This window comes from Leguminivora glycinivorella, chromosome 16, assembly GCF_023078275.1.
Source record: "Leguminivora glycinivorella isolate SPB_JAAS2020 chromosome 16, LegGlyc_1.1, whole genome shotgun sequence".
Taxonomy (NCBI): domain Eukaryota; kingdom Metazoa; phylum Arthropoda; class Insecta; order Lepidoptera; family Tortricidae; genus Leguminivora; species Leguminivora glycinivorella.
This window is the reverse complement of record NC_062986.1, coordinates 4704988-4727311: the sequence shown is the minus strand read 5'-3', so window position 1 is coordinate 4727311 and position 22324 is coordinate 4704988. Positions and strand designations below refer to the sequence as shown.

Below are 22324 nucleotides of genomic sequence, written 5' to 3'. Positions count from 1 at the left end.
TGTCTTATAAACTGACTGTATAAATAGTGAGCGTGTGTGTGTGTGAGCTAGATCAGTGAAAAACAGTAGCTCATCTTTCAAGATTCACTTATAAGAGATGAGTTACTGTTCACTGTTAAACTATGTGTGTAGGACTTATTATATTGAACTGTTAGTTGTTTATGTTGTAAATAAATTATTTCAATAACAATGTCTTGCGTTTATTTGAATAAGAAACGTATAATTTGATGAAAAACTAACGTTAGCCGGCGTGAGCTTCCTCAGCCGCTTGTTTTGCCATTTTCTGGATGCTTTTCACGGCAGCGTAGTGAATGGTCTTGTCCAAGGCATCTGGAACAAAAAAATACATTACGATACACGTGCGGAAAAGAAGAAGTTCGAAACGGGTTTAAAATAGGACCGAAAAGAGTGTTTTAAATTGACACTACTTATGAATTTGCTCTTCGCACGTGTATTTTACGAAGTTTTCAGTACATATGGCCCTTTAATATTTCGATATAGGCACAAAAAGTACCGCATCTCGCAACCAGTGTGATATTTCCTCTAACGAAACGATAGAAGTTCTAAATGAAATCTATTTATTATGTTATATTATTACTCGATGGTCCGCGTTCGGCCTTGTTGTGAATCACTTTAATTCCAATCAAAACCATAAAGACATATCTCAATACCATTGCCGCTGACTTATGGCGTTTTAACATTGCACGTTACAGTGATAACTGATGAAGGTCGTCATTGATAACTCGCGAGCCCACGTGGAGCGCACATGTCGCGAGTCCAAATATCACGCTAGATGTCGTTGTTACATCCGTCGCGCGTCCATACAATATTCTACATCGCGGTGTTAAGATTATTTACGGAATAATGACCCGATTTGAGCGAATAGCGTTCGGCAAGACCTTACTTCATAGGATCATTTCTATAGTAAGCTCTTCACCAGGCTATCACAATACGTGAGCTGACCCCATCCACGAAGATGAGTCGTGGCGCGGTGCCCTGAGCGTGAGAGAGGCGGTGACTGTCGTCACCAGCCGTCGATGATCGTTCACTTCCCTTCTCGGAGGGAAGCGTGGGGTACTGTCGCTGTCTGAGTGGCTGGTTTTTTAAACATTTTATGAACACATTAAACACTACCAAATTTCCTGTCTAGGCACTTTTTAAGCAATCAGGACAAATGTAAAACTACACAAACTTGTAATCACAATGTAGTCCCACAACCTCGCCATGATCGGCCTGATTGTTAACATATTGCGAAAGCATTAAGCACGTTCGGTCTATGGAATGTAAGCTTTGGCTACGGCAACAGTGAAAATGCGAAATGTCACGTACATATCTCTGATCGTAGCAAGTAGAAATTCGTGGTCTCTGCCTACCCTTACAGGAATGGTATATAATTATGTATTGTACTTACATATCTTGTGTTGACCCTTAACGGGGAAGCGGAGCCTCAGGCTGATGGGGTTGGAACAGATGAACACGTAGGGACTATCGCTCTCGCCATCCGGGTACCTACAGACAAACTTTTGTCGATTATACAATTCAATACAAATAATAATGGTGCCGCCTAAATAGAATTCGCACGGGTCATGGCAGATGCAATCACATGCGATACAAATGGGGATGGAACGAGAGTCCGTTATGTGACTGCGGCCTTGAGGATCAAACTACCCAGCACATAGTCGAACGATGCCCTAAGAGACGTTTCCAAGGCAGCCCGGTGGATCCTCAGAGGAAAAAATTCTATAGAGAGGACAAGCCGCGCGCGGCCTGGTCGCAGATGTAGGCCCATTGGGCCTACACCGCCGCCAGTTCGCCGTCCGCTGTCATCGAGTGTACACGCGCGCTGTTCACCGACGAAAAACGAGTTTTATCAAAAATGCCGAAGTGTGCAATAATAACTTGCAAACATCGCAGTGACCTGAATAATTTACAAGCCGATAGGATAACATTTCATAGGTAAATACTATTTATTTCCTTTTATTTCACATAAAACACGAATTCAACGTAATACTCCGAGTTGTACCATGTAACCTTACGTTTTGCTTGTGCTTTAAAACGTTCATTATACATTGCGGCTACACAAGGAACATATTGTAAACAGTGTAGTGTTTTGCGCCGCAATGAACGGTGTACAAAACGATTCACTCAGTGAGACATTTTTCTCGGAAACGAGGCGAGGCGTTCCCGCTATTTATCGTTGTGTGCGTGCGCGATCGCGCTCGCTTATCGTTCGCGTGTACACATACATTGAAATGATGCGCGTGTATTGCGCAATAGGAGCGCCCAGCTACAAGTGTGTGTGGATTAGGTGTGTGCGTGCATTATCTTTACAATTACTGGTGCTTTGTGTGGGTTGCGCAGACCTTGCGACAGGCGTATTCTATACAAATCGCCCGGCATGACCTATCTCCCGAAATCTGTGGGTGGATCTCTATACCAATTTGACACCTGACGCGATCGGTTGGTTGCGTAACCTGGATGTCGACTTATAATATTAATTGTCTGAAAATATACGCCATACGCTTAAATAAATAAATAAATACAAATAATCTTTTTGCATTGCACATCTCAATACTGAAAACAATACACTAGATAATTTTATGATTGAAGCTCTAATTGAATTAGTACAGTCGAGTTCATAAATATGTGTACATTTTTTCACCTTATTACAACAACGAGTTAAGAGGAAGAAATATACACTTACTTATGATATGAACTCGACTGTACGAAACTTTTACAGTTTTAAATAGCTTTTTAAAAATACATAATAGCCACAGATGTCATATTATTATACCATAGATCAAGCAAACGTATCTACTTAGCGTGTCAAATGAACTCAGTAAAATCCACTATCCGTGTCAGTCTTTATTCGCAACTTTAGTACAAAATCTGACACGCCCGACCCGTCTATACAAATAGATGAACTTGTTTCTTCTATCTAAATCTAGTTCTGTGATAATATCCTACTTGAGTGTTGAAAAAGCTTGTATGCCTACGCGCAACGTTTTGTATACCTATGACTAGTTGACTACATACAACGCTTGCGCAACAATAGGACTACTAGCGACATCTGTTACACTTTGTCGAAACTAGTAAATATTTACAAAGTTTCCATTCAAAAATGAAACTGTGGTGTTATATATTTGATACTGTATTTATTATTATGAAATAGTATTATAAGTAAATCTTAGTGCGTTTCCACATTAACCGATCCGATATCGGATGTATGACCGATATCCCATATATTACAAGCGATGTAACGGAAGCGGAAGCGGAAGCAGAAGTTTAGAATTTAGTTTCACGGAAGCAGAAGCGGAACCGGAACCAGAAGCGGAACTTATAGATGTTAAAAATGAAAAGAAAAATACCACATAGGTATTACATAAACCAAAAATAACTAAATTACCTAGAACTTTTAGGTGTTCATGAACTAAGAATTGGCTTGGAATATTACTTATACAATCCAAAAATTAAAATCACCTTAGTTGTTTACTCACTAAAAAAGTAAAAATCACATAAGAATAATCAACCTTTTTTATGCCGTAAAATATTTTAGAAACGGAAAGAAAAGTTACCCGTTAGGTATAATACAATCCAAAACTAACCAGTTAAAGTTATTATATGTGTAATTGTTAGCACACAATTAAATTTTTAAATTAAATGAAGTGATTCTAAAAGAAGTAGGTAGGTAAATTGTATTTAATAAACAAAAGCTTGGCAGCTTTATCTTCCTGCAGTCTGCTTCTAAGGGGATCGTAGATATAAGCCCTGCACCACTGAATAGTTGTTCACTCGCTACAGAACTAGGTGGACAGGACAAAATATTGGCGCGAAAATCGAATGAAGCGATTGATATTTAGTATCGCAACACGTGGCAGCGGAGAGATGAGCGAATGACAGGTATAAACCTGTTGGTCTTTGATGTACGCCGCTCATGTCCCACCGTTACGCTAGCTTTCGACATCCGCTATAACTTCCGTTTGAAAAATAACAGAACTGGAACCGAAGCGGATGTGTAAAACAAAACGGAAGTTCCGCAGAAACGGAAGCAGAAGCAGAGCTCTGTTACATATTACAAGCGCCATCTTGGATTTTTCCATTGAAATCCTTCCAACATCCAATATCGGATCGGGTAATGTGAAAACGGACTTACACCGCTATCCATACTAATATTATAAATGGGAAAGTGTGTGTGTCTGTTTGTTTGTCCGTCTTTCACGGCAAAACGGAACGACGAATCGATGTGATTTTTCAAGTGGAGATAGTTGAAGGAATGGAGAGTGACATAGGCTACTTTTTGTCTCTTTCTAACGCGAGCGAAGCCGCGGGAAAAAGCTAGTTATTAAAATATCAAGGTATTTGTTTCAAACGATTGATAGTTCACGAGGTTTTAACATTTTTCTGTGCATAAACTCACTTTTTCTGATATTCCTCTTGATTGAGACAGTCGTCTACGTTCACGCAACCGAGCAGACATCCCGTGGGGTAGAACGACGGAAACTTGAAGTTCTTTTCTGAGGACAAAATAAAAATAACTTTATTAACGTAGAGACCACTGGCGCCATCTGTGATTTGTTGGAGGTACTTTTGTCTATCGTGCTTAGAATAATTGCTAAAGTGGAAAATCTATTGCCTTGGGTTAGAATTGAACTCACGGCCTCTGAACTGTTCAAGTTTTACCTAAGGCGTTTCGCAAGTTTCCACTCTTAAATTATTCACCGTCCATGTTTATATGTTAAATGGTCTGCAAACTTTTATTGTAAAAAAATAAGGAACGCACTTAACTGTAGGTATATCCAAACCATTAAATTTCTAAAAATTATATTTTTAGACCATATTATGGAGTATGTTTAGTTCAGAAGTAAACTATACCGTGATTCGTTTAACAACCGGGCAATCCAACCGATCAACAAAATAGGGTCACCAATAGATGGCGCCAGTAGATGTTAATCTAATAATAGAACATTCAATAAAAGGTACGAGTATATTAATTAATCTTTCCAGTTTTTTATCAAAAGTGCATCGCGTTCTTCTCTTTCGTTAAGTAAAATGTGAAACGTAAATTCAAATTTATTTAAAAATTGGAAGACCGTGGAACTAAGTTCAATGTAAATGACAAGTATTACAATAATGGTACAATAATAGTAGGTAATAGGTATAGAGCATGTTCGGTGTCGAGTTTCAGTTAGACAAATTGGAAAGACCTTTTAAACACATTTTTTTTATTCTATACGGCAGGTCAAGTTTTATAGTCATTCATGCATACATTACGATACAAGTGCGGAAAAAAGGAAGTTAGAAAACGAGTGGCGATAAATTAAAACGCGACCGAAGGGAGTGTTTTTAAATCGATTACGAATTTTCTTTTTGCACGGGTATCGTACTACGTTTTTCAGTACAAATGGCTCTCTGAAGTTTCGAACAAGAAATAAGCCACTTCTCGCACTAGTGCGTAAAAAAAGCACCGTCTGTACTGCAAGTCCAATTTAAGTTCCTAACTATTTAGAACATTATACCGAATAAAACTAAGTAATGACATCAAAGACTGCACAAATTTCAGAATATTTAATAGAAAATTAAAGGATTATTTTACTAATAGGCCATACTACTCAATTAATGAATATTTTGCTAATGCTCTTAATTAATCTTTATTGACTTTTTTTTTTGTAATTATTTAGTTGTAACTTGTAACATGACATTATATGTAATAATTTCATTATTTTAATGGACAACTTCATGATCTTGTACATCAGCATAGAATAAGTAATCCTAGCATGTAAGTACTTAGAGTATGATTTGTAACTATATTTGCATGTATTTATACTTGTAATGGCAAATAAATCATCTGAATCTGAATCCGAATACTAACACAGACACGCAATCTATTAATTACACCTTGTACATTACCTGGATAGAGCACTCGGTACTGGTTCTCCAGGGCTCGAATGGTGTCCTGATCGGGCGGCTTGACCGTCGACGCGATCCACAAGCGACCGCGGTGGCTAGTGTACCAGGTGCGACCCTCGTGCCTGAAATACAATGATTATGACATTTTACACAATAACATGAAGGTCCCAGATTTTATAAAATGGAAAATACATATTTTGAATAGAAAATTTGGTCATAACTGTCATACGTGATGCTGATGTGAAAAGCAGTACGTGAAGACATGAATAAATACGAAATTATGATTTCCTTCTTCCAACATTATTCAATCTATAAATTTAAGAGTTCTATAAACTTTCGATAAATTGTTAAATGATGAATTTTTAATTGATATAAATAGGTTTAAAAACCAGCCACTCAGACAGCGACAGTACCCCACGCTTCCCTCCGAGAAGGGAAGTGAACGATCATCGACGGCTGGTGACGACAGTCACCGCCTCTCTCACGCTCAGGGCACCGCGCCACGACTCATCTTCGTGGATGGGGTCAGCTCACGTATTGTGATAGCCTGGTGAAGAGCTTACTATAGAAATGATCCTATGAAGTAAGGTCTTGTCGAACGCTACTCGCTCAAATCGGGTCATTATTCCGTAAAAAATCTTAACACCGCGATGTAGAATATTGTATGGACGCGCGACGGACGGTACAGCGACATCTAGCGGGATATTTGGACTTGTGACATGTGCGCACCACGTGGGCGACTCGGGTTATGTTGTGTGGCAAAACGTCGTATGTTAATACGTAACGCGTGTAACATAAGACCTTCTGGTTTTGGCATGGTTTACACGGCCACATCGATTCACTAAGAAACATCAGAGTTATTTAAAGAAAATCCGCTTACATTTTAATGCCTTCAACCAGCAGAGACGCCCAGGGCTGGTGCATAGAGAGGCAGCGTCCCGTGTCGCTCATCTCCTGAATCTCGGGGTCCTGGATGCGACTCTGACTCGGGTCCAAGCCTGGAGTCTTCACTGCTACCGCGTATGCTTGGCTTTGGACTGATTCGTCGAACTGAAAATGGAATACGTTCAATTAAAACAACTTTGAAAATTATACTAACAGTTCGCCGGTGACAGCCTCTCAGTTAGCAGTGAAAAGTGACAATGCCGAACTGACAGAACTTATCGTTTGGTGATTTTCAGTGGGTTCTTGAACTGTATAATTTAAGAAATTAAGATCTGTCTAACCTAATTACTACCACAGTATAATAAAGAGTACTATCGTACAGTATGGCCACTCCCGCTCCCCGCTGAAAGTGCCGCCCACCCCCTTTTAGTTACCTCACAGTTACCGCCTGTCAAAAACGCGAACAGTCGACCTGTCATATCTCACTCATACAAGCATGGTAAGCGCGTTCACCTACACGAGCTTAAAATGTGTGCTAGGAACGCGCCTCTTTCATATATTTCATCGCCAGTGTCCGAGATGTGTCACTACTTTGACAGATAACACTCTCGATTAAAAAAGTGGACCTTACAAAACGACCTTAAAAACCTGTACTGTGAATGAAGGTACCCCAAATTGCAGAATTGCAGTATTATCTTTTTCTATTTAGCCTTTATTTTAGGACTTTTTCGACTACCAAATGACAAACTAAAATAGGGACCTGTAGCAGAGGCGCATTGACTCCCGGAGCGACATCTCTGTCAGAAGGGACCCCGACTTGCATGGACGCTTGGAACATAGCGCTCCCGCCGCCGCCTCCGCTCCCGCTGCCGCCTGTGATCTCGTGGATGCGCTCCTGGTCCACATCGTAATCTATTGTGTTGTCTTCAACTATCTGACGACCTGAAAAGTATATAATAGTAAAAAATAAAATATAGATCAATAAATTATGGAGATACCGTACGGTATGAAAGTTGGCGGGCCCATATTAGACTTCCACAACATAAGTGATCTAAACCCAACGATATTATCGTTAAAAATAATGTTACTTTGGCTCTAGACTACGATTTACATCGTAGTCATCGAAAGTATAGGCATTTACAGGCAACATTATTTGATTTGAAGCTTCCCCATTTCACATTCGTAACAATGGTTCCTAAAACAAGCAACTGTTTGTAACTGGCAGGAAGCTCGTACTCCATGTGAAAGAGACCTAGGAAATCGAGAGAATTACCCCTTTCTAGCAGGCATATAACATCTGGGCGTCCCTATCGCACTTAGAAATAGTGCGATAGGGACGGTCAGATGTTTTATCATTTATCGCGTGACCATAATTGCCTGCCAGGGATCCTGTGCCTTTGAGCATTTTTTTTTCTTTTTTACTGACCGGCAAAATCGAAAGTCATCTTCTTGGCCAGTCTGCTGGCGTGTTTCTTGTCGTGTAGAGACTGCTGGTAGCGGTTGAGTTTCTCCTTCTCGCTCGCACTCAGCCAGACGCTGCCAGAGTTGAAATAATCGCTATCGTCGTCTGTCACGCGCGTACGACGTTCACTGAAATCAGAATTTAAAAAAATACATTCCATTGCAAGTGCGGAAAGTGTGTTATTATTTGTTCCGTTTGTATATCCGAGGTCTTTAAATTGAGAGAGGAACGTCGTAGACGTGGTATGGAACCGATAGATGGCGCCACCGTTCGTTGTAAGTCGCTCCGGCGTCACACCGCCGCGATGTTGGTAGTCCCGTTTTCCCCACCTGCATCACAAGGCTCCTCGCGCCCCGACCCGCCACCAGCCACCCACATTGTTTTGTCGAATGCCGGAGTGACCGATGGTCCGCGTATTCCGTTCGAACATTTTTACAGCATGGTGTTTCTAAATTTGAAATAGGTATCTTTCAGTTTCTATTTCCTTGTGACCATACTTACACGGGGTGTTTTCAGTCGTGTTTTAATTTATCCCTAATTCTAAAACTTGTTAATTTCTGCACTTGTATCGTAAAGTTACTGTTTGACGTACCAGCTGTAAAAGTGTTTCACTAATCCTAGTGAAACATATCCATACACCTGAGAAAACTAGACGGGAGATAGTAAAACATACCTGATACGGTCGAACTTAATAATAAATCTATTTGGACACGGCGCGGATAGTCCGACGGTTCCTCTCTCTGCAGCCCTAACCACCGGCAGCTTGGGCCCTGCCCCGCTGCTGGCGGCACCCTAGGTTAGGTTTTTTATAATGTGTTTATACATTTTGTATTGTTTTGTAACTGGTTTTGTATTTTACTCTTATAATCATATTATTAAATACCCTAGCCTAAGAGTTAAAACAAATAAAGAGAAGAATAATCTATTTATATCATGAGCCTCCAGCTTGGCATTCTCTCTCTGTTCCGTTGAGATGCACACTGGAAGGAATGGATAGTTACGGGTACGGTCAAACTCTAAAAGTCTGTTTCTATGCAACATGGCGACATCCGAGCCTTTAAGCCGGTTACGCTCTATGAGAGTATCCATAAACTTGGCTCTCTCTCTCTCTCTCTCTCTAATCCACTAAGATGCACACTTGAAGGAGTGAGACAGAAAATAGTAAAACATACCTGGTACGGTCAAACTCTAAAAGTCTGTTTCTATGAAACATGGCTGCCTCCCAGCCTTTAGGCCGGTTCCGTTCCATGAGAGTCTCCATGAGCTTCGCGCTCGCTTTCGTCTTGGCGTTTATCTCCCTCTGTTCACCGGGAGTGCACACCTGAAAGAGCGAGATGGGAGATTAACCATTGAGATAACAATAGATCATACATTTACTGTAAAATGTGATGCATTTTTCAGAGGCAAAATGAGGCATTAATGCACAAGAGGTATACTGTACAGTCACCGGCATAAATAAGTGAGGATTTCTGTACCTTGTCACTTTATAACGTTGTGTTTGAAATGTCATACGAAATTGTCAAACGATTAAAAGCGACAAGGTAACAAAAATCATCACTTATTAATACCGGCGACTGTACTTTGTGATTTGATTGTGAGGAAAATATTTATAGAAAATAGTAGGTACATTCGGATACAAGTGCGGAAAATAGGGAATTTGAAACCAGTGGCGATAAATTAAACACAACCGAAGGGAATGTTTTAAATCGACACGAGTTACGAATTTCGTATTCGCGCGTGTTATTACGATGTTTTTCTTTTTGTATCTTACTCATTGTAATTTTCTGTCAGTCTCACGCGATTTATAAACGTCCGTTTTACTATGCTAAGCTATAGGACTCTTGTAGCTTACCAAGTTCCCGCAGAACAAGCATGGACCAGAGCCCTCCTGCTTACAAACAACCCGGCCGCACTGCAGGCAGTTGTTGATCAACTCATGCTTAGACGCTTGGCAGTCGCAATGGTGCCGCCCTGTAAGTCAAATATATTTTTATAATAACTAGCGACCCGCCCCGGCTTCGCACGGGTACTATACCTACATGTAAACCTTCCTCTAGAATCACTCTATCTATTAAAAAAAACCGCATCAAAATCCGTTGCGTAGTTTTAAAGATTTAAGCATACATAGGGACAGAGAAAGCGACTTTGTTTTATACTATGTAGTGATTTCATGGACTCTTTGGTAATAGCATTTCTAGACTCTGTGATTTCAAATATGATGCAGGATTGGTTGGGATCAAATCTACTTACCCTCAAATAATAACCTATTTTTATTGAATATCATGCTTGTTGCATGCAACATGGCTGCTTCCCAGCACCAAAACAGTTATGAGCAGTTCCCGGCAACTTTGTACATAGCCACGTCAGCAAATTTTATTTGATCCTATTTTGTGAATAACTTTCGTATGATATATACACGTTAATTGTTATAATTAAGAAAATATAGATACTAGAGAACCTTAATGACGAAATAAAACTTAATAAAATCTCAATTCATCAACAAAATCTTGGTAACAAAATAGGAATTAATAAAACCAAATTTAACTTTTTCCTTAATTTTTGTACAAACTTTTCGAGAACTGCTGTTATCACCTAATTTAAGGGCAAGCTAAGAAATAAATAGGTAGCCTAGACTTAAATTTTTTTTTTTACTAGTACAAACTACAAAAAATTCCAATTTTGAAAATACCCCTGACATAGTGGACCGATTTTCATGAAACATGGCTAAGACAACTCCCAACTAATTTAGCTTTCAAATAAAAAAACTAAATCTAAATCGGTTCATCCTTTCGGGAGCTACGATGCCACAGACAGACACGTCAAACTTATAACAACCCATTGTTTTTCGGTTGGGGTTTAAAAATAGAAAAATAAAGACCTTTCAATAGCACAACTTGAGCATTCTTCCCCTCCTGCGAGTAAAGGTTGACGAACTTAGTCTTCTTCTTAGACTTGGCATCCTCGACCGGGGCGGGTTCAGGCTTCGGAACCTCTGCGCTGATGAAATCTTGTTGCTGCTTGTTTTTCGATATCTTCTTCTTTTGCTGTTTCGGTGCTGGGTTACCTCCTGTAAAAATTATATTAAAAATTGATTACCTCTGATTGAGTTGGCATACTTCTTTATTTTGTAATTGTATGTTTTATCAGTTTTATGTTGCTGTTTGTATTCAAATGTATTCCTTTAAGCATTATCTCCTTACAGAGATGTCATGTTCCAAAATATAAGCAATTACTGTAAGCGGAAGAAGCGAGATTGGATGCGCCAAGGAGGAGGCCTTTACCCAAACATGATCCATGGCTCAAATAAAAACAAAGATCATACATTACTTTAGCCCCAAAAATGTATGAGTTTTCATGGAAATAAAAAAGGTTATATTATTATAAATGCACATCTGGGACACATAACATGACGAAAATATTGTGATTTACACGGCTCCAATATGTTAAAATAAATATTGTGCAATCTAACAGTAATCAGTCACTTTGCAAAAAACTTACCTCTACTTGGAAATTTCCTCTTAGACAATTCAAGAAAGAAGTTTTTATGCTGGGGATTGTCGAAATCTAGCAGAGTACTCATGTGCTCCTTCAAATCCATCTCATTCTGGATTGATAAAATGAACCTGCAAAAATATTAAAGGAAGTAGTAAGGTAGGATAAAGTTGTATTTGGGTTTTCAGTTGTGTTGAAAGCAAAATCAGTTGTAGTGTTATAGTGCTTAGTCTCATATGATATCTCTAGACAAATTAATAATTAGTTGAAAAATATGAAATAGGGTGAGCGCTTACTGTATCATCTCTCCGGGTACTTCGAAGTCCAATATTCTGGACAAGCCCTCACCAATCCATTGATCCATTTTAGAAACTTATTTTCACTTTTACAAGGTGTTTTAAACTTGATTTTATATAATTTTATCTACATTACAAACAACTCAAATTACAGAAATGCCACAATAGCACAAAATGTCAGTTAACAGCTGATTCTGACAGTAAGCTATTCAAGATAATTCTTTGTTTTTTTTTGTATGATGGCGTTGAAAGAAGCGTGATAAACCTCTACTCAAACGGCATTTTATAAAAAAGCTGTCAAATCAGCCAGTGTCAAAATTGTTTTCCTTTGATTTTATTCCGAATTTAAATATTTAAAGGTACCTACGTGAACTACTTTGCATAGAAGTTTTTACGTTGAGATTCCAGAAATTGAATAAATGAAGAAAATTCATTCACCACGAAAAATAAAAATAATATTTTGTTTACGTAATTTTATAACCTCCGAACCTTTAATCTTACAAACATTTTTATGTATTTCAGAGCAAAATGTCTCTTTCTCCATTCCTCCGCACACCAATGACGGACTTGACTGGTGGCATGATTTCCCACCAGCTGCAAGGCCGCTGCCAGAAAGAGGAGATGAGGTACATGGACTGTTTGGAGGCTTACGGCCTGGATCGCGGGGAGAGCAAGTGTAAAGTCCTGTATGAGGACTTTCATGAATGTCATACTTTATCCAAGCAGTTCAAGAGGTTCTTCGTAAGTATTCGTTTTCACATATCATTGTTGTAATAAACTTATGACATTTATGACCAAGTATGAAATGATTGACCGGGTTAAGCAATTGGAACGATATTCAAATAATATAATTTAAAATTCTTATTAGTAATCAAATCCAGGTCAGGTACAGAAAGTTTTACTTTTTGGGATACCAAAGTAATACCTACTCAATCTAAAAACATAATAATGAGATATTTTTCTGAGAATGCTAACACTGTTGTTTTTGTAAATTTACTCCTGGTCAAAATTAAAGAAAAGAAAACTTTATACTTTACTGTTGTTTATATTCTTAAGTTTCATTTCAACAACAAAAAAAAAACAACCAAATATAAACCAATTTTCAATATCAGAACTTTTTCAAATTTTAAAGTTTAAACCCCTTAAATTTTAAAGTTTGTTCTTATCCCTGCTCTTCAATTATTAGCAATTATAGGTTCTTGTTTGTTTCAATTATAGCTTCTTGTTTGTTTCCAGGCTATGAGAACAGAAAGAGAAAAGCAGATCTCGGAAGGAAAACTCACTGGTGACAACAAGTATGTTACTCCCAAAATAGACAGCTTCTAAACATCCTCTAGTAAATTTGTAAATCTATCCAAATCATTGTAATGGTCATGTAAGTGTAATTAAATAAAGTACTAACAAAACTGTGTATTTTTTCTTCTACATCGTCAATTTCTTTATGGTATGGACCAAGTTTCACAAATACGCAAGTTCTTTTAATTCAACTTCTATGAAATTATGAACTATTAAAATGCAAACTTGGTTTTATGATTTCACAAAGAAAGGTGAATAAAATACTTGCATTTTCCTGTTATCTATTGACAGTAAGTCTTGATATTAATAGCTCACGTAGAATAAAAGTCGCAAAACTGGAGTGAACTCTTAATACGTCCCCCACGGAAGTATAACTATGGAATCCATGCTAAAATAAGAGCTTGGTGACATGTATCTTACTCACACCACTGTATTACCTTTTGCATATGAGCAAATTCCGCAACCTCGGGTTCCCCTATTATGTGACTAAACAGTAGAGGCTTCCTAAAACAAATGTGTCCTTATCAAGTAAAAGACAGCATCTGTCGCCACCACCACGTCGCTAACCGTAAGGACGAAATTTGCACTTGTCTTAACAAACCCATTAGAGCGTCCTTGTTTGGTCTTTAAAGTCCTTATGCTTTAAGCGACAATGGGGTACCTTTTGCTTGAGAACAGCACAAATATAGCAGTAAACCTTTTTCCTGTGACATTTTTAATTTAAGCCAGTTACATTACATTGTCTTTAGAAAAAAAAACAACGATTATCAATGTCACGTTCCAATTCAAAACGTAATTTTCTCAACATTAACTATTCGAATATAAAATATCGATTAGAAAATAAATATAACGATTTTCTAAGCCATGGCTCAGCAAATTTCGCCATTTTTCCGCTCGCCATTCACAGACTTGACCGGCGGGTTGGTTTCCCACCAGCTCTTCGGTCGTTGCGCTACCATGGAGATGGACATGATGGATTGCCTGGAGGCGTATGGCCTGGACCGGGGCATGAGGAAGTGTAAGGACCTCATTGATGAGTTCAAGGAGTGTCATACTCTAACTAAGCAGATTAAGAGGTTCTATGTAAGTAGATTAGACGTTTGAAAATTCAACCGTAGTTGAACATACATTTATATATCGTAGAACTGCATACTTCAATAGGGGTGATTCTTGCAAAAATACCAGTCGAGAGAAGTTATTTTGGTTACGTACATTACAAATATTACAATGGATAAGGTTTTAGCGCCTAATAAGATATGAATAGCAATGTCGAATATATAGAACCATTGATTCAGTTACAATACCCCACCCTGTTTTTATATTCAGTAAGTAAAAAAAAACCGGCCAAGAGCGTGTCGGGCCACGCTCAGTGTAGGGTTCCGTAGTTTTCCGTATTTTTCTCAAAAACTACTGAATCTATCAAGTTCAAAACAATTTTCCTAGAAAGTCTTTATAAAGTTCTACTTTTGTGATTTTTTTCATATTTTTTAAACATATGGTTCAAAAGTTAGAGGGGCTGGGGGGCGCACTTTTTTTTCCTTTAAGAGCGGTTATTTCCGAAAATATTAATATTATCAAAAAACGATCTTAGTAAACCCTTATTCATTTTTAAATACCTATCCAACAATATATAACACGTTGGGGTTGGAATAAAAAAAAATGTCAGCCCCCACTTTACATGTAGGGGGGGTACCCTAATAATTATTTTTTTCCATTATTTATTTTTGCACTTTGTTGGCGTGATTGATATACATATTGGTACCAAATTTCAGCTTTCTAGTGCTAACGGTTACTGAGATTATCCGCGGACGGACGGACGGACGGACGGACAGACAGACATGGCGAAACTATAAGGGTTCCTAGTTGACTACGGAACATCTGATGCTTCATTTCGTGCATGGTATAATAGTTATTTGTTTTACAAGGGGGCAAAGTTGTTGTTTAACCGCACGTGCCAATATTGATGCCCGAGCAAGCGAAAGATTCCAATATTGAACCGCGAGCGTAGCGAGTGGTTCAAAAAGTGGAATCTTGACCGTAGCGAGGATTTCAAGGTACGAAGGTTAAACAAACTTTGCCGCAGAGTGAAACACAAAAATTTTCACCACACCAACACGAACAAAATACTGACTATAAAACATCAAACTAAATCAAATCCATCAATCTATTCAATATTTATGATTCAAAATCATAATTTATAGGTAAATTCTACCAGCCAGCTTAATACATTAAGTTAAAATTTGTATGAAATTACTTTGCATTCTTGTGGATAAAATGCAATTTTGCTATCTGTTTAGCTATAGCAAAGTAAGCCTTTACCAGTTGGTGTGGTGAAATAGTTATTTGTTATACAAGGGGGCAAAGTTGTATTTTAACGCCGAGTGTGGAATTGAAAAACGAGCAAGTGAAAGGATTCTATAGTTGAACCACGAGCGAAGCGAGTGGTTCGAGAATAGAATCCTGAACTTGCGAGTTTTTTTTTAACACACGAGGAGTAAAATACATTTGCGCCCGAGTGTAACACAAAACTTATCCCCTCACTATAGCGAGGAAACTACAACGCAAAAAAATGCGTTTATCACTGCTTCCAGTAGTTCCACAGGTGACAGGTGGTAAATCACCTTTATTACTAGATTCACCTACTTTTATCAATTTTAAAGCAGTTAACTTGACTTTTTTCAAGGTCAAATTACTTTACCCACTAGTGGATAAAATGCGTTTTTACCCGCTGGTATTAAAGGACAAAACACGTGTTTCCGAGCTAGTGAGGGGAAAAATATTTTTCTCAAACATGGTATGAAATATTGATGTTATGTGCCTTATAATTGTGTGCTACTCTGCGGCGGCGCCACCATAATGAAATTCAACTAATTATATGTTAAAATGATGTTCGTAAGATGTACAGTATGTACGTATAATGTTATGACTGTACCTATAGCGGGAAACGAAATAATGGGCTTTTATTGTGGCGCCGCCAGGGAGCATACTCTGCAGCGGCGCCACTCAGTTCTCATAGATAGAAATGACATCATCTACTTTTTTCTCATGGGAATTGATGTACCAATGCTGTTTATTATGTACGTATTGAAAAAATCACTATAACTTAGTAAATGTATATACTTTCAGTAATTCCGCCTGAACGGTATGAGCTAGTATGTAAGAAGGTGTACCTACGGGTAAGCGAGAGGGAGATATGTTCCTTCCCGCTCGCTCCCGCGCTTTGCGCGTTTCGTTCTAGGTTTCAATAATAATTATTAAATTTATGCCCCTGTTGTACACTGCTTTTCACTTCGATTGCGGGGAATTATTATTATATATTTTTCTCGGCAATTTACACCACGAAATTATCGTAAAGCGAAAGAACATAATAGGTACATAAGATAACCAATTCCCGCCAACTTTTTTTCAACATGTGATCAGAGTTTCAGACGCTTGGTTTTTGCCAAGTCAAACATTTTTTAAACGATAAGTAATCGAATCCTATTTTATTTTATTTACTTAATTTAATGACAGAAAATACGGAATTCTAATAAATTATAGCAAAACTAAAATAACCTATCAAAGTTTTGTCACCTACACAATTTTATTGCTCAATAAAATTTTGCAATATGTTTTAACTGTTTGTCTCTTGAGACCGATTACCTTAGTCTTAGGCCGGCACGGCAACAGACAGTCTTAAAATTCATAATTCGATAAAGTCATAATCAGTACAAAAATCAGATCGAGTGCACGGAGTTACATATAATTTCGCGACTGTCCACACACACTCTTGTTTTTTAAGATTATGAATTTTAAGACTGTCTGTTGCCGGCCTTAGAAGAAAATTGTACCTACTTTATGCTCTAGAATGTAAAATGCGATTTTATGTCGTCTTCGCACTACATAAAGGTGCACTTTTCGAGCATGAGAAGTGAAAACGAATTTTTTTTGTTATACTTATACAGAAATACCTGCCAACGATACTATATTTATATACTATGATTCCTAAAATAATACTCTCTTTAAAAAAAATTACATTATGTAAACACTGTCAAACAATTTAAATCTGTCAGTAAATAAGAACAAAGAAAACTATTTGCATCCTTTTCTATAGCAATAGAAAAGGATGCACAATTTTATTGAGCAATAAAATTGTGTAGGTGACAAAACTTTGATAGGTTATTTTAGTTTTGCTATAATTTATTAGAATTCCGTATTTTCTGTCATTAAATTAAGTAAATAAAATAAAATAGGATTCGATTACTTCCCGTTTAAAAAATGTTTGACTTGGCAAAAAACCAAGCGTCTGAAACTCTGATCACATGTTGAAAAAAAACTTGGCGGGAATTGGTTATCTTATGTACCTATTATGCTCTTTCGCTTCACGGCAATTTCGTGGTGTAAATTGCCGAGAAAAATATAATTAATTCCTCGCAATCGAAGTGAAAAGCAAAGTGTACAACAGGGGCATAAATTTAATAATAATTATTAAAACCTAGAACGAAACGCGCCGAGCGCGGGAGCGAGCGGGAAGGAACATATCTCCCTCTCGCTTACCCGTAGGTACACCTCCTTACATACTAGCTCATACCGTTCAAGCGGAATGCGGAATTACTGAAAGTACATACATTTACTAAGTTATAGTGATTTTTTCAATACGTACATAATAAACAGCATTGGTACATCAATTCCCATGAGAAAAAAGTAGATGATGTCATTTCTATCTATGAGAACTGAGTGGCGCCGCTGCAGAGTATGCTCCCTGGCGGCGCCACAATAAAAGCCCATTATTTCGTTTCCCGCTATAGGTACAGTCATAACATTATACGTACATACTGTACGTCTTACGAACATCATTTTAACATATAATTAGTTGAATTTCATTATGGTGGCGCCGCCGCAGAGTAGCACACTTATAATTGGCAGCGAAGTATGATGTTGCAGGTGCGGCTAGGACGATTGATAGATAATGGAATTTCATACAAACCTTGCAGGCCAAGGCCGGCAAAGTCCTCTTTTTTAATTTCCAAACACAGATAATTGTGACATAACATCCAGGTATTTAGCCAATTAAAAAAAACTATAAGGGGCTTTATAGACGTGCCGACTGCAATGGGCCCTAGACAATATTTGATTTTTGGGTGCGTTTTCATACAAAAAAAAATTTTTCATTTTTTTTTACTTTTTGTTTTTTTATAAGCGTATACAGGGTATCAAAGGGGAACGAAAATTCGATTATTTTTGCGCTACGACGCAACGTTTAGGAGATACAGCCATCCAAAGTTACTATTTTCAGTAGACTTTATTTATTTCATACCATGTTTGAGAAAAGCACTATACATACCTCGGCGGGAAATGGGGTTGCCCGCCTCAGACCTATCCCTCTATATCTCAGGTCTATATGTCTTCGGCCGGCAACCCCCTTTGTCCCGGCCTCTGTAGTAATGTACTATTATTTTAAGTACAGTCAAGTTCCCTATTCTACAAGTTTTTCCATCTGGGTAGGTAGTAAGTACGCAACTGCGTATACCTAGGTACCTGTGCTAGGTGGGCGAATCACCTTTTTGACCGACTCAAATCTGTCCGCACATTCTTAACATAGTTGTGAAATTTCACCCTTAAATAATGAATTTTATTGGTATTTTTCACTTTACCCTGTATATTAAAACATAACCCTAACTATTAAATCCAATAAACTGAAACTTTGTTCATTAGAAGTTCGATTTCTTGGTAACTCCAGAGACATTTTGAGTAACGCCAGAGACACCAAAAATGTCGGTTAAAAAGTTGATTCGCCCAGGTACCTATGTTGGATTTATTTCAGGCGATGCGCACCGAACGTGAACGACAAATAGCAGAGGGGAAACTGAAAGGAGATTGCCGATACGTGACGCCTAAGATAGACAGTTTCTGAGTTATGGACGGACCTCTTTGTGTATTTAGGTATTTGGCAGAGGTTTATGGAAATATACGGGTATGTTTAAAAAAATCTTATTTTTCTTGATAATTTCAATGGCGTGCTGTTGTGTTGGAGGCCAAAACTCATTTTGGGTTATCGCGCCAAGTAAGTATATATATCGATCTCGGAAACAGCTCTAACGATTTCGCTAAAATTTGTTATATGGGGATTTTCTAAATTAAATTTTCTAGATTTTTTTTTTGAAACATCGATATTCGAGTTTTAGAAGTCGCTCACTAATTAATTATTCATGAACACAGGCACACACACACGCACGCATGTTTAAAAGTTTAACCTAAGTTAATAGTTATTTTGTTTTACAAGGGGGCAAAATAGTTGTTTAACCGCACGTGCCAATATTGATACCTGAGCAAGCGAAATATTCCAATATTGAACCGCGAGCGTAGCGAGTGGTTCAAAAAGTGGAATCTTGAGCGTTGCGAGGGTATCAAGGCCCGAAGGTTAAACAAACTTTGCCACCGAGTGAAACACAAAATTTTTCACCACACCAACACTAACAAAATACCGACTATAAAACATGAAAATAAATCAAATCCATCAATTTATTCAATATTTATGATTCAAAATCATCATTTGTATATAGGTAAAATCTAGCAGCCAGATTAAGACATAGAGTTAAAATTTGTATGAAATTACTTTGCCCCCTTGTGAATAAAATGCGATTTTGCTATCTGTTTTCGAATACCAAAGAAAGCCTTTACCAGTTGGTGTGGTGAAAATTATTTTGTCTGATCAGTGATGAGATAAGTAGTACAATTACACTTTAGCATTTTTTGTCTAAGATCGCTCAAAAAAATAACTTTATGACAAGTATCTTAATAACATAGGTACATATAATTATTTAATAATAATTTATCTACGCATTTGTGTATCAAGTATAGGTATATAAACATCTTCGTACGCCCACAGCATCTAAGCGCCGTTGATCCACGTTCACATAAGCTACTCTATTCTATACCTACATTAGCTATCTAGTTCATTGAGGCGGTCTTCAAACTAGATACAGATTCAGCGATGCTCCAATGTGCGAAAATGCTATATCGATGTATGCGTGCATAGCACTGACTTCTGGACTGGATTTCTCATTGTCACGGCTCGGCTTAGTGAACTGTTAAGGCCTAAGCTAAGTGCACGCTCATATTGGGCGTGCATATCAAATGATTGAAGCGCATACAGCACGGGTAGCATGGTCGCGCGATAGACGATATAATATCAGGCCGTCCCTATCGCACTATTAGTAAGTGCGATAGGAACGGCCAGATGTTTTATCATTTATCGCGCGACCATAATTGCCTGCCAGGTGTCCTAAGTCGACACTGCATAATATTAGCATAGGAGCCCGCTCCGCCCAAAGCGTCCGCTCAGGCCTTAGTGCGTTTTCACATTATCCGATCCGATATCGGATGTCGGAAGGATTTCAATAGAAAAAATCCAATATGGCGCCTGTGATGTATGGGATAACGGTCCGACATCCGATATCGGATCGGATAATGTGAAAACGCACTTACACTAAGATCAATGCGAAACCCGCCGAAACGGAGTACATAGAGTAGGTATATTGACAAAACGGCGCTTGGTTTAAGCTGTGGGTGTGTGGAGGTGTCCTTATCTCAGTTAAAATCTACGTTCTATCACGCACTAGCCGGCGTTTTTTGCCGCCAAGTCATGGTCGGTCATGCTCACGCGTGTTTTTGCAAGGAATTTTGGCGCCAAACTATTACAATAGTACTTAATTTAACATATTGTAGCGATATTCTAAGCGTGGGCAATAACAATGTTGTTTTGTATGTTTTTGCGCGCGTGACTTGTTTTTTCTTGCGAACTACCTAGGTATACCTTCTAGAATCCTACCTCATTGACAGGATACCTACGATAGAATAGGGTCTACGTGTTTAAGGAAGCCCACATATTACCGGTGCAGTCAAATGCGGACCCAGGAGCCTTAGATGATAGACTACATGCAGATTGCAGGTTTGGTTTATATGTATGTGCATCTTGGTTTATATGTATGGGCCCCAAGGGAGGGGGGCCCAACATCCATCCCTATAAGCGAGTTTTTCCACTTTCCTTTCAATTCTAAGCAGTCTATGACGTTCTTAGACATATGTCTATTAATAAAAAAATTAGTTATGCAAAAATTTGTTCGAAATACTCACGTGTTCCACCGGGCAGTGACTTCCACGATTTCCGGCACCATACAAATTTACGAAGACGCGCGCCTTGACTCGTAATGTCCTGTTATTAAAGGTTAAATTTGACAAATGTGCTCGTCATCATCAGCTATCTGTGCTGACACATCTAGGTGATGACCTCTCAAGGTCGCAGTCTGGGCCGGCAGCCTTCCGAGAATGGTACATTTACATAAAATATAACATTATGCAACTTTACGAGGGGCCTGAATGGGATCAAGTCGATCCGAGACGTTAATTAAGCGATTGATTTTAAAACTATTTACATATTTAGTAGCTCAGGGGTTCCCAAACTTTTTTAGCCTGCGGCGTTGCGAGTTTAGAATTTAAGCACGGCGCCGGGACCTTTATACACGGTGCTCGTGAGCATTGCGAGAGATTTTAACCACGCATTTCTGAGGCTAAAGGAAAGAAATTTTTTTGAATCCACACGAGGAATTTTTTTTTTTTTTTACTGTTTTCGAATATATTTTCACATAAAAAGTAAATGTTATTGATAAAATTAGCACTTCAAATGAATTTTGACGTTTTTCTTTTTCTAAAAATCTCATTTTTGAAAGCTTTTATTTCGTACTTTTGTACGCCGTTGTTGTTGTCGGCCGTACGTTGTGGCGTCCCTTGGACTTGAGGAAGTTCGAATTTGGTGCCCCTCTCGGACTTGACGTCCGGGACAGGAACCCCGACTCGCTCTGCCCTAAGTCCGTGCGGCCGTGAACTGCCTGACCACGGCATCTTTCTGTCCACGGCACCCCACGGCCACAGTATAATAATGAGTACTATCGTACAGTATGGCCACTCCCGCTCCCCGCTGAAAGTGCCGCCCACCCCCTCTCGGTTA

General features: G+C 38.4%; 3 protein-coding genes and 2 non-coding genes across 5 annotated transcripts; 3 read left to right on the top strand and 2 right to left on the bottom strand.

The window, feature by feature from the left end:
* Positions 1-184: 184 nt before the first annotated feature.
* LOC125234819 (activating signal cointegrator 1) lies at positions 185-12203 on the bottom strand. The gene is made up of 12 exons (XM_048141226.1): positions 12043-12203; positions 11753-11877; positions 11133-11321; positions 10107-10225; positions 9427-9575; positions 8219-8382; positions 7553-7734; positions 6788-6957; positions 5908-6029; positions 4418-4514; positions 1412-1509; positions 185-330 (listed from the first exon to the last, which is right to left on the bottom strand). Exons 1-12 carry the CDS (start codon positions 12108-12110, stop codon positions 242-244), a joined length of 1572 nt encoding a protein of 523 aa, XP_047997183.1. The 5' UTR covers positions 12111-12203; the 3' UTR covers positions 185-241.
* Positions 895-1096, top strand: LOC125235044. Its single transcript, XR_007178043.1, has one exon. It is a non-coding gene; the product is annotated as a small nucleolar RNA U3 (small nucleolar RNA).
* LOC125235043 lies at positions 6299-6500 on the bottom strand. Its single transcript, XR_007178042.1, has one exon. It is a non-coding gene; the product is annotated as a small nucleolar RNA U3 (small nucleolar RNA).
* A 106-nt stretch (positions 12204-12309) lies between the features above and the next one.
* LOC125234820 (NADH dehydrogenase [ubiquinone] iron-sulfur protein 5-like) lies at positions 12310-13449 on the top strand. Its single transcript, XM_048141227.1, has 3 exons — positions 12310-12401; positions 12565-12783; positions 13279-13449. Exons 2-3 carry the CDS (start codon positions 12571-12573, stop codon positions 13366-13368), a joined length of 303 nt encoding a protein of 100 aa, XP_047997184.1. The 5' UTR covers positions 12310-12401; positions 12565-12570; the 3' UTR covers positions 13369-13449.
* A 690-nt stretch (positions 13450-14139) lies between these two features.
* On the top strand, positions 14140-19280 carry LOC125235014 (NADH dehydrogenase [ubiquinone] iron-sulfur protein 5-like). Its single transcript, XM_048141464.1, has 2 exons — positions 14140-14421; positions 19142-19280. The coding sequence occupies exons 1-2, from the start codon at positions 14203-14205 to the stop codon at positions 19229-19231; spliced, it is 309 nt and encodes a 102-aa protein (XP_047997421.1). The 5' UTR covers positions 14140-14202; the 3' UTR covers positions 19232-19280.
* The last annotated feature ends 3044 nt before the right edge of the window (positions 19281-22324 follow it).